The sequence below is a fragment of the Phaseolus vulgaris genome, chromosome 9 (genome assembly GCF_051622355.1).
Source record: "Phaseolus vulgaris cultivar YP4 chromosome 9, ASM5162235v1, whole genome shotgun sequence".
Classification (NCBI taxonomy): Eukaryota; Viridiplantae; Streptophyta; class Magnoliopsida; order Fabales; family Fabaceae; genus Phaseolus; species Phaseolus vulgaris.
This window is the reverse complement of record NC_143506.1, coordinates 16,782,269-16,793,799: the sequence shown is the minus strand read 5'-3', so window position 1 is coordinate 16,793,799 and position 11,531 is coordinate 16,782,269. Positions and strand designations below refer to the sequence as shown.

The 11,531-nt window shown below is 36.1% G+C and overlaps 3 protein-coding genes across 4 annotated transcripts; all 3 read left to right on the top strand.

Annotated features, from left to right (window-relative positions):
* Positions 1 to 69: 69 nt before the first annotated feature.
* LOC137823059 (Ubiquitin-like superfamily protein) lies at positions 70 to 3,874 on the top strand. The gene is made up of 5 exons (XM_068628172.2): positions 70 to 620; positions 729 to 828; positions 1,038 to 1,137; positions 1,381 to 1,469; positions 1,978 to 3,874. The coding sequence occupies exons 1-5, from the start codon at positions 443 to 445 to the stop codon at positions 2,312 to 2,314; spliced, it is 804 nt and encodes a 267-aa protein (XP_068484273.2). The 5' UTR covers positions 70 to 442; the 3' UTR covers positions 2,315 to 3,874.
* On the top strand, positions 2,792 to 3,874 carry PDE334 (ATPase, F0 complex, subunit B/B', bacterial/chloroplast). Its single transcript, XM_068628173.2, has one exon. It carries the CDS (start codon positions 3,095 to 3,097, stop codon positions 3,740 to 3,742), a length of 648 nt encoding a protein of 215 aa, XP_068484274.1. The 5' UTR covers positions 2,792 to 3,094; the 3' UTR covers positions 3,743 to 3,874.
* A 1,977-nt stretch (positions 3,875 to 5,851) lies between these two features.
* Positions 5,852 to 10,177, top strand: LOC137823058 (Protein kinase superfamily protein). Of its 2 annotated transcripts, none has more exons than XM_068628170.2 (5): positions 5,852 to 6,111; positions 6,887 to 7,254; positions 7,354 to 7,445; positions 7,556 to 8,029; positions 8,947 to 10,177. In XM_068628170.2, exons 2-5 carry the CDS (start codon positions 6,895 to 6,897, stop codon positions 9,881 to 9,883), a joined length of 1,863 nt encoding a protein of 620 aa, XP_068484271.1. In that variant the 5' UTR covers positions 5,852 to 6,111; positions 6,887 to 6,894; the 3' UTR covers positions 9,884 to 10,177. The 2 variants fall into 2 exon arrangements, with proteins under 2 accessions (XP_068484271.1, XP_068484272.1); XM_068628171.2 differs by having other exon boundaries at positions 5,934 to 6,091.
* Positions 10,178 to 11,531: the final 1,354 nt, after the last annotated feature.

The following is an 11,531-nucleotide window of genomic DNA, read 5'->3' as shown; positions in this document are numbered from 1 at the left end:
ATATTTTTTTATAATAATGATAATAATGTCATTGAGACACAAATAGATAAGTGTGTTGATGTTGTTAATGGATTTGAATTTTACTTTATTTCTTCATTTCTCAACCTGATTTTATAAAAATTGATGAATATTTGTAAAGCACGTGTTTATAGTTAGAAATGTAAAGATATACATGGTTTCTCTTTCTCTTCCCTGATAGGCAAAAGAGAAGGAAGAGAAGCGCGCGCGCGTAATAACGGTTACAAAAGTTCTAACGGAACGTAACCGTCATCAACGTCAGCAGAAGCGGCTCTTCGACAACCAAACAACCATTCACCACCAATCAATGTCTTCCACAGAGGAACCCTAGCTCCATTTCCACATTAATAATTCGTTCAGTTCCTATTCCGATTCCGATTCCGATTCACAATCTCCCTCTCCTTCCTATAAACACCATGGAATAATGGATGACAATCGAGCCTTCGTGATGCATATGGGTGAGAGAAGCTTGATGATTGTTTCCAACGGAAGGCATCGCCGATCACCCAGCACGAGCCACATAGACCACAATTTTTCCTACTACAGGTTTCCTTCCGAAACGCTCAACCTCTCCATCATCAAATTGGACGCCTCTTCCTTCCGTAATTCGCTTCTCTTTCTCCTATTTTTCTATCTCTTCAAATTTTTCTCTCGTTTGATTTTCGTGAAACGTTCCTGGATATTGAATCGATGCATGATTTTGTTTGCAGGCGTTGAAGTTGCAAATGAAGCAACTGTTGCAGAACTCAAGCAGGCCGTGGAGGCGATTTTCGCTCACGTGCCTCTGAAGGCCCCGGGGAAAATATTGTGGTGTGTGTATTAATTGATTAATTAAATAGCTATCTTACGTATGTTTCTGAATTTGTAATTTCACTAATTTGATTTTGTAAATTCTATGCGTTTTAATTATTGGTAAAACAGGGGCACTTGTTTTTTTTTTTTTTTTAAACTCTGGAGTTTCATCATCATAATCTGCTGCCTGGGCTTTTCCATAAATTATTATTGATTTGTTTATGTAGGCCACTTGTTTGGCGGCAATTTTGCTTATCCTATCAAGGACACAAATTAGTTACAGAAACGGATTACCTTCGAGATTATGGCATCAAGGATGGTGACCAGGTTTGTGTCAGATTTATTGAAGAACCAGCTTCATCTTTGTAGTGCTTCGCTTAGACTATGATTATATGTTTCGTGTGACTTTGATGTGACAATAATACAATCTACTTGAAAAGGAAGTCTAAACTTGTTTTCTTTTAACTCATACGATAGTTTCATTCTTATGATGTGTTGTGGTCAGGATTTGGAACTTAGAAGCGTGTTGCTCTCATGACCCTTGACTCATGTTTATTTTGATCTTTGCAGCTTCATTTCGTGCACCATATATCTGACACTTGCAGTTACCAGACTAAGCAGTCAAAGAAACGAGCTTTCAATTTGAAACAACACAAGAGGTATGCAGTTTTCAATATAACCATACAAAACATTCTGGCTTGCCATCATGTGATGAAATTTGGTCTTTGTGCTGGCGTTGTAGAAAATCAGCTCTATCAGGCTATCAGCTATCTACCCTATAATTTTATCTCATTTTTAGTTTAACTGTATTGATGCAATGTGGTGTCTTCAAAATGAAATTCACGAAATAATACACGATCTGTTTTAATTTAACATTTTCAGTTACATGTCAAATATTGCAGACTGTATAGTGTGTTTCTTTAATAAAGTTATAAAATCTAAAATCATAGAAGACACCATAGCTAGCGAGGTCTTAAATATATGATATGCCTCGAAAACTACCATTATGATTATTTTATTAGAACATAAAAAATGATTTTCTTTGAAAGGGTGTGGAACCACTAAGATGGAAAATTTGGAAATTCATCTAGTTGAATTTCATGCACGTTGCTATAATGTTCTCAAACAAGTCCTTACTCTACTTGGATGATATCAATGGAGGTGCAGGTCATCGTCTCATGAACTGAATAGACATCAACAGAAAGAACATAACGATGACGACGACGACATTGGTTTGAGTGGTATAGTCATAGAGAATGGGAAGATCCAGAATTGCAATGCAGAAGAAATTCGAGGAGGAAAGAGCTGGTTATCTCGTTTTTTGGGGGGAGGACTATCCTCACACGGCCGTCTGCCAGTTGTGAGAATAACGAGCACTGAGGGTAGGATTTGCTGCTCAATGATAGCCAGATTTATTGTGGACAGTTTTAGAAAAATTAGAAGAATTCTACGCCATTGGAGGAGGCTGCATTACTCTTGGAGATCCACATGGAGAGAATTTTGATGGAGTTTGCACTTTAATAATTTTAACCTCTTGTCTTTATACCCAGTGTAAAGAGTTTTTCAACAGTGCTTGCTTTGGTTATTTTATTGTCTTCAGCGATGGAGACAATAATAACAGGACGAAACACTGGCTCGTACCATATTGCAGTTGGAGTTTCTCATATCACTGTACAGAACATGTGCCCTGGGAATTGTAGTAGAACTCATCATGCTAAAGTCTATCAGCCACGGCATACCTTTAGGTTACTTAGTTGCTGCAGTTGGGGTCAAAGCCTACCTGCAACGGAATGGTTTTTCAGTTGCTTTAATATGTTACTAAGGATAAGGATTTCCTACCCCGCTTTTTATCACCCAATTTGTGATAAGGTAGAAAGACATTAAAATTGTAGGTTTGTTTAACTCAATTGCAGCTTTGATTTTGATCTTGACATTCTTGTGCACTTATAATGCTACGGTTTTTTTCTTTTTAACTATTCAGTCCACTGTCTTACTTGTAAGTAAACTACACCGGAGCTATATATTTGGGCCTAGGGAGAATGAAGTGGATAGATGTTAGTTGGGTTGACAACAAATGGGCCGAGGCCTGATCCATTTAAATGTGGAACATTCCAACTTGTTTGAGTATCCAGCTTCCAGACTCCATTAGCCAGCCACTGCCACACAACCTCATGAATTTGTGTGGCGAAGAATTTAGATAGCCCTCCTCTCAAATCCTCTTCTTCTCTCCAATCCAATCCTCAGACTGAGCTCATACACACATCCTAATCACAAAGCAGTAGCCATGGCAAACATGATTATGGCTTCCACCAAACCTTTGGTTCCAATCTGCACCAATTCTCGTACTCCCACATCCAAACTTCCTATTATCCAAATTTCACTCCCCAAAGTTCCAACCCTGAAACTGAAACTCCCAATTTCAAAGCCCCAGATGCTATCCCTCCTGGGCGGAATAGCACCACTGGTTTTGACTCAGCCCTCCCTCGCAAGCGAAATAGAGAAAGCTGCACTATTCGACTTCAACCTGACCCTGCCCATCATAATGGCGGAGGTTCTGTTCCTGATGGTTGCCCTGGACAAGATATGGTTCACCCCCCTTGGTAAATTCATGGACGAGAGGGACGCGGCGATCAGGGAGAAGCTGAGCAGCGTGAAGGACACGTCGTCGGAGGTGAAGCAGTTGGAGGAGAAGGCGAATGCCGTGATGGCGGCTGCTCGGGCGGAGATAGCGGCGGCGCTGAACGCGATGAAGAAGGAGACGCAGGCTGAGGTTGAGGAAAAGATTGCGGAGGGGAGGAAGAAAGTGGAGGCTGAGCTGCAGGAGGCTCTGGCTAACTTGGAGAGGCAAAAGGAAGAAACCATCAAGTCTCTTGATTCCCAGATTGCAGATCTTAGCCAGGAGATTGTTAAAAAGGTTCTTCCCATTGCTTAATATATGTATGTAATTTTCATTTCAATCCCCCCACCCCCACCAAAGAAGAATTGATAGTTTCTACTTTTCTCCTTTGGATTTGCCTCCTGTTTAATCGCTACACTGTTCAATGTAAAATCCGAAATTCACGTATGAATTGGAATCCCCGCGCCCCCCTCCTCCTTCTTCTAAAAGTTATAGAAAACGTAGGTAAAGTCCCCACCCGAGCTTTGCATGGTTCTAAATTGTGGTCAATTTGTGACAATTCTTTATATTGTGAGAAAATGCACCCGTAATTGCACTTGGAGGGAGTAGAAAAACCTTTATGTTACAGCTACAATTCTCGTTGTTTGCTAAATTTTTTGGGCAAAGCAACAGGAACAGGTTATCAGGTTGAGTTATAATTTTGTTTTTTGGAATGTGTTGATGTATTTGTTTCGTGACGAAGAATGAAAGATGTGACATGTGTGTTTCTGAAAGGCTGCTGGAGGTTCTGCAGAACCTTTGATTATTGTACATTGAATGAATTTATGGATGGAATCTAAGTGGCTCGTTAGGAAGTATCATGTAAATTGGTTTTGTTACTTTGATTGTTTCCTAACAAAGCATTACTAATATTAAAATCAATGTGGCCTAAGGGATTGCTAAATCCCTGCAAGCCGCAGACTGAAGTCAAAGCATTTGGCTTTCTGATTTTCTCATCGGAGGTCTGGTTAAGCGATGCCTATGCCAACGGAAATTTGCCAGCCATTACCAGAAAAAAGGAACGTATTAAAAAAATTCTAACCTTATTTCCGAATGGATAACTTCTTCACTGATAATGCTTCACTGCTGTACTTCATCTTCTCATAAGATTTCATTGTCAGCTGGATTATATATATCTTTTTATCACCAAAAGGTTGTATTTGATGTTTGGTTGTGTTAAGAAAACCTATATGCCACTTTCAATGTTATTTTGTCTACAATATAAACTCATAAGTTTAGAAGAAAACACAATAATCAAGTTTATTAAAATAGTAAACATGAAACCAATATTTTCAAGGACTAAAGGAAAAAGAAGTAATTATAATTATTCTAAATTCTAGTGACCAATCTCCTCATAAATTTCAACCCCTATAGTTGTTTAACTTAATTTGGATATGGCAACCATAACTCAATTTTCAAGCCCAATTAATGTGCATGAAATATCAAACTTCCAAGTTTTTATGGTCATGTAACAATGCAACGCAATGAAAGCATCATGATTACTTGGTATATGTTATTTTTACTTTATTTTGCTTTAAATTTGGTAGTAATTTCCAAAACATGATATAAAATCAATAGTATACAGCGTGAAAAATAACCAAAACTAATAAGATAATGAAAAATATTATTTTTAAATAAAAATATAATAGTTCGAATTATTAAAAACACCTAAAAGCATTTTTATGGATAAAATAAAAATTATAAATAAAATCATATAATATAATTAAACATGAGAGGAACCTAATTGAATGATAAAATCACGAGTAACACTCGGTACAAACAAGAAAGTGTAACCAGGCATTGGATCTATGATATGAGTTCAAAAGGACCCCAAAAATGTGTCCTTAAAGTCAACTATCTATAAAAGTAAAAAAAAAATATTGATTTGGTGTTCCTATTTTAATCCTTTATGCATTTTTTTAAATTTTTTTTGGGTGAAAGTTGCTTTACGCATTGTGGCACTATGCTTACGTACTTGAGTTCTTTATTAAAATAAATTTCCATATATCGTTCCGTTCACAAATGATGTAATCACTCTATTTGTTAAAACATTTTGAAATAAACCTCGTCAAAACTCCTCCTATTTTACAAAACTATTGAAATTGAAACTGAAACTGAAAAAAATAACACAATTCATTACAGATTCTTGCAAGACAAAAGTAGAATGTTGGAGTCATATATGAATTGAAAGTGATATCTGAATTTACTCCTCATTTCTATAGCTCCACTCAAATCAACACATATCACATTCTAAAAATACTAATTATAACAATTATCAATGTATCATAAATATTAATTTTAACATCGTTATTGTAAAACTATCGTATGGTTTATGATTGAATAACAATATAATATAAAAAAATATTTTACCTAAATTTTAGCCTCATCAAATATCTGTAGACAAAAATCACCACATCACGTCACCTGCTGAAATGTCATTCCTGCCCTCAGCTTTTATAATTGTTATTTTCATCCAAATAACACAACCCCACAACCGTAGTTTAGTTCTTGTTTCTGTTCTTTTTCATTGAATTTGTGTAAACCTAACAATTTTATCTGCTTACGAAGCCGTTGATTTCCCAGTGCTCACACTCTGTCGCTAAAGATATTTCTTTCTTCTTCTGAGTACGTGCGCAGTGAATTTGGTACCCTTTTTTGTTCTGATTTTCATGTTTTGATTTCTGCTTGTTTTTCATATTTCGAATTTTATATTTTCATATGTATATTCACATGCTTGTTGTACTATTGTTCTTTAGTTTTGAGAAGCGAAAAGTAGTTTAATGTGTGCATGTGTTAGTATGGTTGGTGGTATTAGTGACTGAACCGCTATTTTTGTATTCTAAGTTGGAGCTGTGTGTAGGAGACTATCTCAGTTCTTTTCAAGTAGAGTTTTTGAGGGATTGACTCTGGCTTTAGTTGCCGCAAGATTGAAACTTTGAGGTTCAGCAAAGGGAAATGATCCAAATGAATACTAAGTTGTATAATTTTGAATAGTGACTCGGTTTGATTCCTGACAATTTTGGAGGAAAATATATTCGGCCTTCAAAATATAGAAGTTATTTTAATCCCTAGAATCACAAATGCCTGTCATATTTTTTCTCTTCCTGCTGAGAAGAGAAACAACATGTACGGCTTGTGTTTGTGATTTTTATGGATTATGTGGGTTTTTGATATTTTATATTTTTCATGGATTGTGTCTCACCCTTTTAAGGATCAACCCTCTCTCCGCCTTACCAGGGATGGATTTGGGTATGAATATAGTAGTTTTTTAGTCAAATTTTTATTTTTTTACTCCAGTGATGAAAAAATATCATGGGATTCTTGGTGATCCTTGATTCATGATAATTTGTTGGATTCTGCTTTTTTTTTGTCGCGCCTTTTGCATTTTGCTGAATTATTTTATGAATGTTATTACATCAGATTGAAGAATGGCACAAGATATTGGTACTCCACCAGTTCCTTTTGATTTTGAACTCTTGGTTGGTGATCCTGAGAACCTTAGAACTGTCAAAGCCTCATCCAGCAGCACAGACCCATGGATTGAACCTGAAAGGTTAAAACTCAGACACAGGATTGGTCGGGGACCCTTTGGTGATGTTTGGTTAGCAACTCATCATCAATCAACTGAAGATTATGATGAGTATCGTGAAGTTGCTGCCAAGATGTTACCTCCTATCAGAGAGGAACATATGAAGACTGCATTAGAGAAATTTTGTGAATTATATTTTCATTGCCAAGGAGCGGCTAGGGTGTGCTGGCTACTTGGGATTTCAATTTTAAATGGAAGGGTTAGACATGGATTATGCATTTTATTCAGTATATGGGAGATCTTTAACTTCTTTTGTGCGACTTTGCTATATAGCTAATATATTTGTTTATGCTCACAGATATGCATCATTATGAATTTTTATGAGGGATCAGTTGGTGATAAGATGGCTAGACTAAGAGAGGGAAGGATTTCATTGGATGATGTTCTTAGGTAATGTGATTTTGGTGTGTTTGTTAAAATATGTTTACATGTTTATCTTTTAGCACATGGTGGAGTGGGAAAAATACCTGTCAATACTAAGGGTGTGGTATGGGCTTCAGGTATGGTATCGATCTGGCTCAAGGTATTATGGAACTTCACTCAAAAGGGATCCTAGTTCTCAACCTTAAACCATCCAACGTGCTTCTCAATGATACCGATCAAGCAATACTGGGAGATGTTGGTATTCCAAATCTTCTCTTTGGTTCCTCATTCCTAAGCTCAGATACTGCCAATAGGCTTGGTACTCCAAATTACATGGCTCCAGAACAATGGCAACCAGAAGTCAGAGGCCCTGTATCTTTTGAAACAGATTCGTGGGGATTTGGATGCACTATTGTGGAAATGTTGATTGGTAATCAACCTTGGTATGGGTGTCCTGTTGGTGAAGTATATCGATCGGTTGTTGACAAATATGAAAAACCCCAGATTCCTGGTGGCCTTCCATCTTCAGTTGAAAATGTCCTCAGTGGCTGCTTTGAATATGATTTGAGGAATCGCCCTTCAATGGTAGATATTCTGTCCGTCTTTAGAAGGTATGTTAGTTTCAATGTTTCAAGGAAGTTTCTATGATTAGGTGGCCTATTTTTATAAATATAGCCTAGTATGGTATTCTAAGTTATATTTATTTTGGGTCACATCACATGTATTTTGTCCTAACCTTTCTTTACATTCATATTTTGGAAAATTGTTGTTGAAGATGGGATTTAAGCCCATTTTCTAAGATGATATCAAAACCTATTTAGATCCAGTTGAGCCACCTGCATTTGACATGCTCCAGGTCTGTAGTCCTGGGCATGAGTGGGAGTGTTGGTAAGAAACCTTAAGTCACCCTTGATCCACTTTAGATGTGGCTTCTGTCAGCTTCCTTAATTGAAGCATTAAAGGGGTGTTTAGTGCCACAACAACTAGAGAAATAGCTTAAGCAGAGCGTATAACACTCAGGTTGTCCTTACCAGTTCTAAAAAGTACATTTGTTGACGGTTTAGTGTCGTGCAGTACATTGTCTGAATAAACATAATATTGTTTAGAATCAATCAATTATAATTTACGATTGTACATGACTACATAACATGGTGAAACATTTAGTTTAGTTGAAAAGGCACCAAGAGAAAGCATCTGGTGCATTTCATCTAACTGGTGATTTTCTTACTCATTTAAGTTAGCAAGTCCACTCAGTGTAACTAGAATCTTGCAAAGCTTGATGGTGAACTTTGAACATTTAATAGCCAGTGAATTAGTTGAGAATTAAAGTGTTTTACACTTTTGTTTCGAAAGAATCTGAGATAATTTTTGTTCCAGAAAGTGTTAAAACAATAATGTTTGAGAAAACCCTGCCATTTGTTTTTGACCAAGCATGACTATTTCAGTGGAATTCTATTTATATTCATGAAGAAAATAAGGTCCGGTATCAAATAGTACTTTGTTTTTAATTGTTCTGCTTTCCTTGCAGCTCACGGAATGCAGTAGTCAATGATGGAGGATGGAGATATCTTGGAGTTCCTAGAACTATAGCAAAATCAAGTAGCATGGGCTACACACAGTGGTTCCTCTCAAAGGATCATCTTCAGGTGGGTGATACAGTGCGCTCTAGAAAGCCTTCCAATTCATGCAATACACAGAACATGGAGGTCCCAGAAGGAAATGTTGTTGGTACTGCAGATCATGGATTTGTTTTAGTGAGGCTCCATGGAGTTCATGACCCTGTAAGGATTCATGCGTCAACTCTTGAACGACTCACCAATGGTTTAGGAGCTGGGGATTGGGTGCGCATCAAGGAAGAAGATGATAAACACTCGCCAGTGGGTATTCTTCATTCTATCAATCGTGATGGCAGGGTGACTGTTGGGTTTATAGGCCTACGATCTCTTTGGAAAGGAAACTCTGCAGAACTTGAAATGGCAGAGTCTTACTGTGTGGGGCAATTTATTAGGCTGAAACCCAATGTTCTAAGTCCCCGGTTTGAATGGTCGCGTAGAAGGGGTGGTGCCTGGGCTACTGGTAAGATTTATTGGATCCTACCAAATGGATGTCTAGTTGTCAAGTTCCCAGGCATGTTGAACATCTGGGATGCACCAAGCACTTTTTTGGCTGATCCCTCTGAGGTTGATGTGGTTAATTTTAAGAATTGTCCAAATATGATAGAGAAGTATCAACACGTAGAGGATCACCACTGGGCTGTTAGACCTGTTCTAATTGCATTTGGCCTTCTTAGTACTGTCAAACTAGGGATGTCAGTTGGAAAGAAAATTGGCAGGAACATGAATGTGAATGCAATAGAGAATGAAAGTCATTATACAGATAGCCAGAATGGTAGCAGCCCTACATGGACATCTTCTGTAGCTAACATCCTTTTCAGAGAAGGTGTTAACTTGCCCACTGGGCGGTAGTTTACTCCTTCCATCTCAAGGTTATTGGATAACTAACTGCTCAAGGTGTTCATCAGCTATTCTGCCCTTCTGCTGTTTGACCAAACATTTCACTTCAGAATTGTAATTATGTATAGATGCCAAAAGGGCCAACTCTGAATGTAAAAATTGTACAAATGCATTACAAACAAAAGTAGCTAGCTATGTTCTTACTTGGGTTTCCATAAAATGCTAACCACAATGAACACATTGGAAAATCCATTATATACTTGTTGAGATTAATAAAGAGCATGAAGAAATTAGTGAAATAAGCAACTAATCAAGATATATTTTATTCAATTTTTTGAAGCATTGTGTTTGACTGTATTGTACGAGTATACACTCTTAATATAGTTATTAAAATTTACAATGATGTATTGGTTTCACATCTTATTTAATGATTTCTTATGATTTTCTAATTTTATTGAATTTTAATTATTCTGTTTCTTATTTAACTGTCAGTTTCTTGAAAAAAAATAGTTTTTATTTAACTACTGTTTTTATAGTCTAAAGCAATATCAAATCGTATCCTTATTTTTCTATATGGTATTTAATTAATTAATTTATATATATATATACACTGTTAATAATTGAATTTAAATCTAATTCAAAATCTGATTTATAAGATAGAAATTTGCATTTATTTATGAAAATGTTTATCTATGTGGGATCTTCAACCTTTTCTTCCACGTGAAGACGGGTAACTCGTGTGTAAGACTATATAATGAATAATTTTGATAAGCCTAACAAATTCTCGTTATAATAGATTTTAAATAATTTTAATATCATAAAAATCAACTTATAAAGTAGAGGTTTGCATCCACTATCCACTTATATATTATGAAAATGATTTATTTAATTTTCAACATATACATTTATTATAATAAAAAAAAATTATGTCGATTATCTTATTAATATAAAGAAAAAATATAATATTTTTAATTTCTTTATAAATCCGACATTTAAAGGGAAGTGAGGGATTGATAATAAAATGTGTTACAAGAAATGCGATTGAGTTAGATACTAACATTACTCAAATACGTTTGTTTGTTGTTCTGAATTTATTATGACAATATTAATGTGATGCAAGGTGGGATAGAAAGCTATGGACAATACATTTATGCAGAGTAATCTCTGAGTTAATGTGGCTTCCCAACTAATCAAGGGTGGGTCTGACTATGCAGCAATGTTTTTTATTGAACCAAATTTTTCTCACTCAAATGTGATGTTGGTTCTTGAGCTGAGCTGTGGTCACTAATATGTTAATTTGTTCCATTGGCACAGATATTTGTAATTTAGAATGGTCTCACGAAATTGAATTTGACAAAGTGATTGATAGATTTAGCTAAAAAGATGATTAATTGATTAATGCAGGTACAGTTGTTTAAAGGGATTGAAAGTGGCACCCTATTCCATTAGGCCACTATGACAGTGACAAATTTAAGACACAGTCGCAGAGAATCTGATACGGTTAGACCTGCTGTTCTGCTTTTAGGTTTTGGACACGATAATAAGCAAAGACGTACACCAATATCTCTTCAATCTCACACTCTAAATTTAACTTTAAATCTATTATTATTATTATTTGTAATACCAAGTTCAGCACGCAATGTAAGAACCAATAATGGGT

What these genes read in the sequence shown, in the direction of transcription:
- PDE334 (XM_068628173.2), top strand. Translation starts at nt 3,095, where the DNA reads ATGGCAAACATGATTATGGCTTCCACCAAACCTTTGGTTCCAATCTGC.
- LOC137823058 (XM_068628170.2), top strand. Translation starts at nt 6,895, where the DNA reads ATGGCACAAGATATTGGTACTCCACCAGTTCCTTTTGATTTTGAACTC. An exon ending in TTTCAATTTTAAATGGAAGG is followed by an intron (nt 7,255 to 7,353) that starts GTTAGACATGGA and finishes TTATGCTCACAG; the next exon opens with ATATGCATCATTATGAATTT. An exon ending in TCATTGGATGATGTTCTTAG is followed by an intron (nt 7,446 to 7,555) that starts GTAATGTGATTT and finishes TATGGGCTTCAG; the next exon opens with GTATGGTATCGATCTGGCTC.
- LOC137823059 (XM_068628172.2), top strand. Translation starts at nt 443, where the DNA reads ATGGATGACAATCGAGCCTTCGTGATGCATATGGGTGAGAGAAGCTTG. An exon ending in GCCCCGGGGAAAATATTGTG is followed by an intron (nt 829 to 1,037) that starts GTGTGTGTATTA and finishes TTGTTTATGTAG; the next exon opens with GCCACTTGTTTGGCGGCAAT. An exon ending in GCATCAAGGATGGTGACCAG is followed by an intron (nt 1,138 to 1,380) that starts GTTTGTGTCAGA and finishes TGATCTTTGCAG; the next exon opens with CTTCATTTCGTGCACCATAT.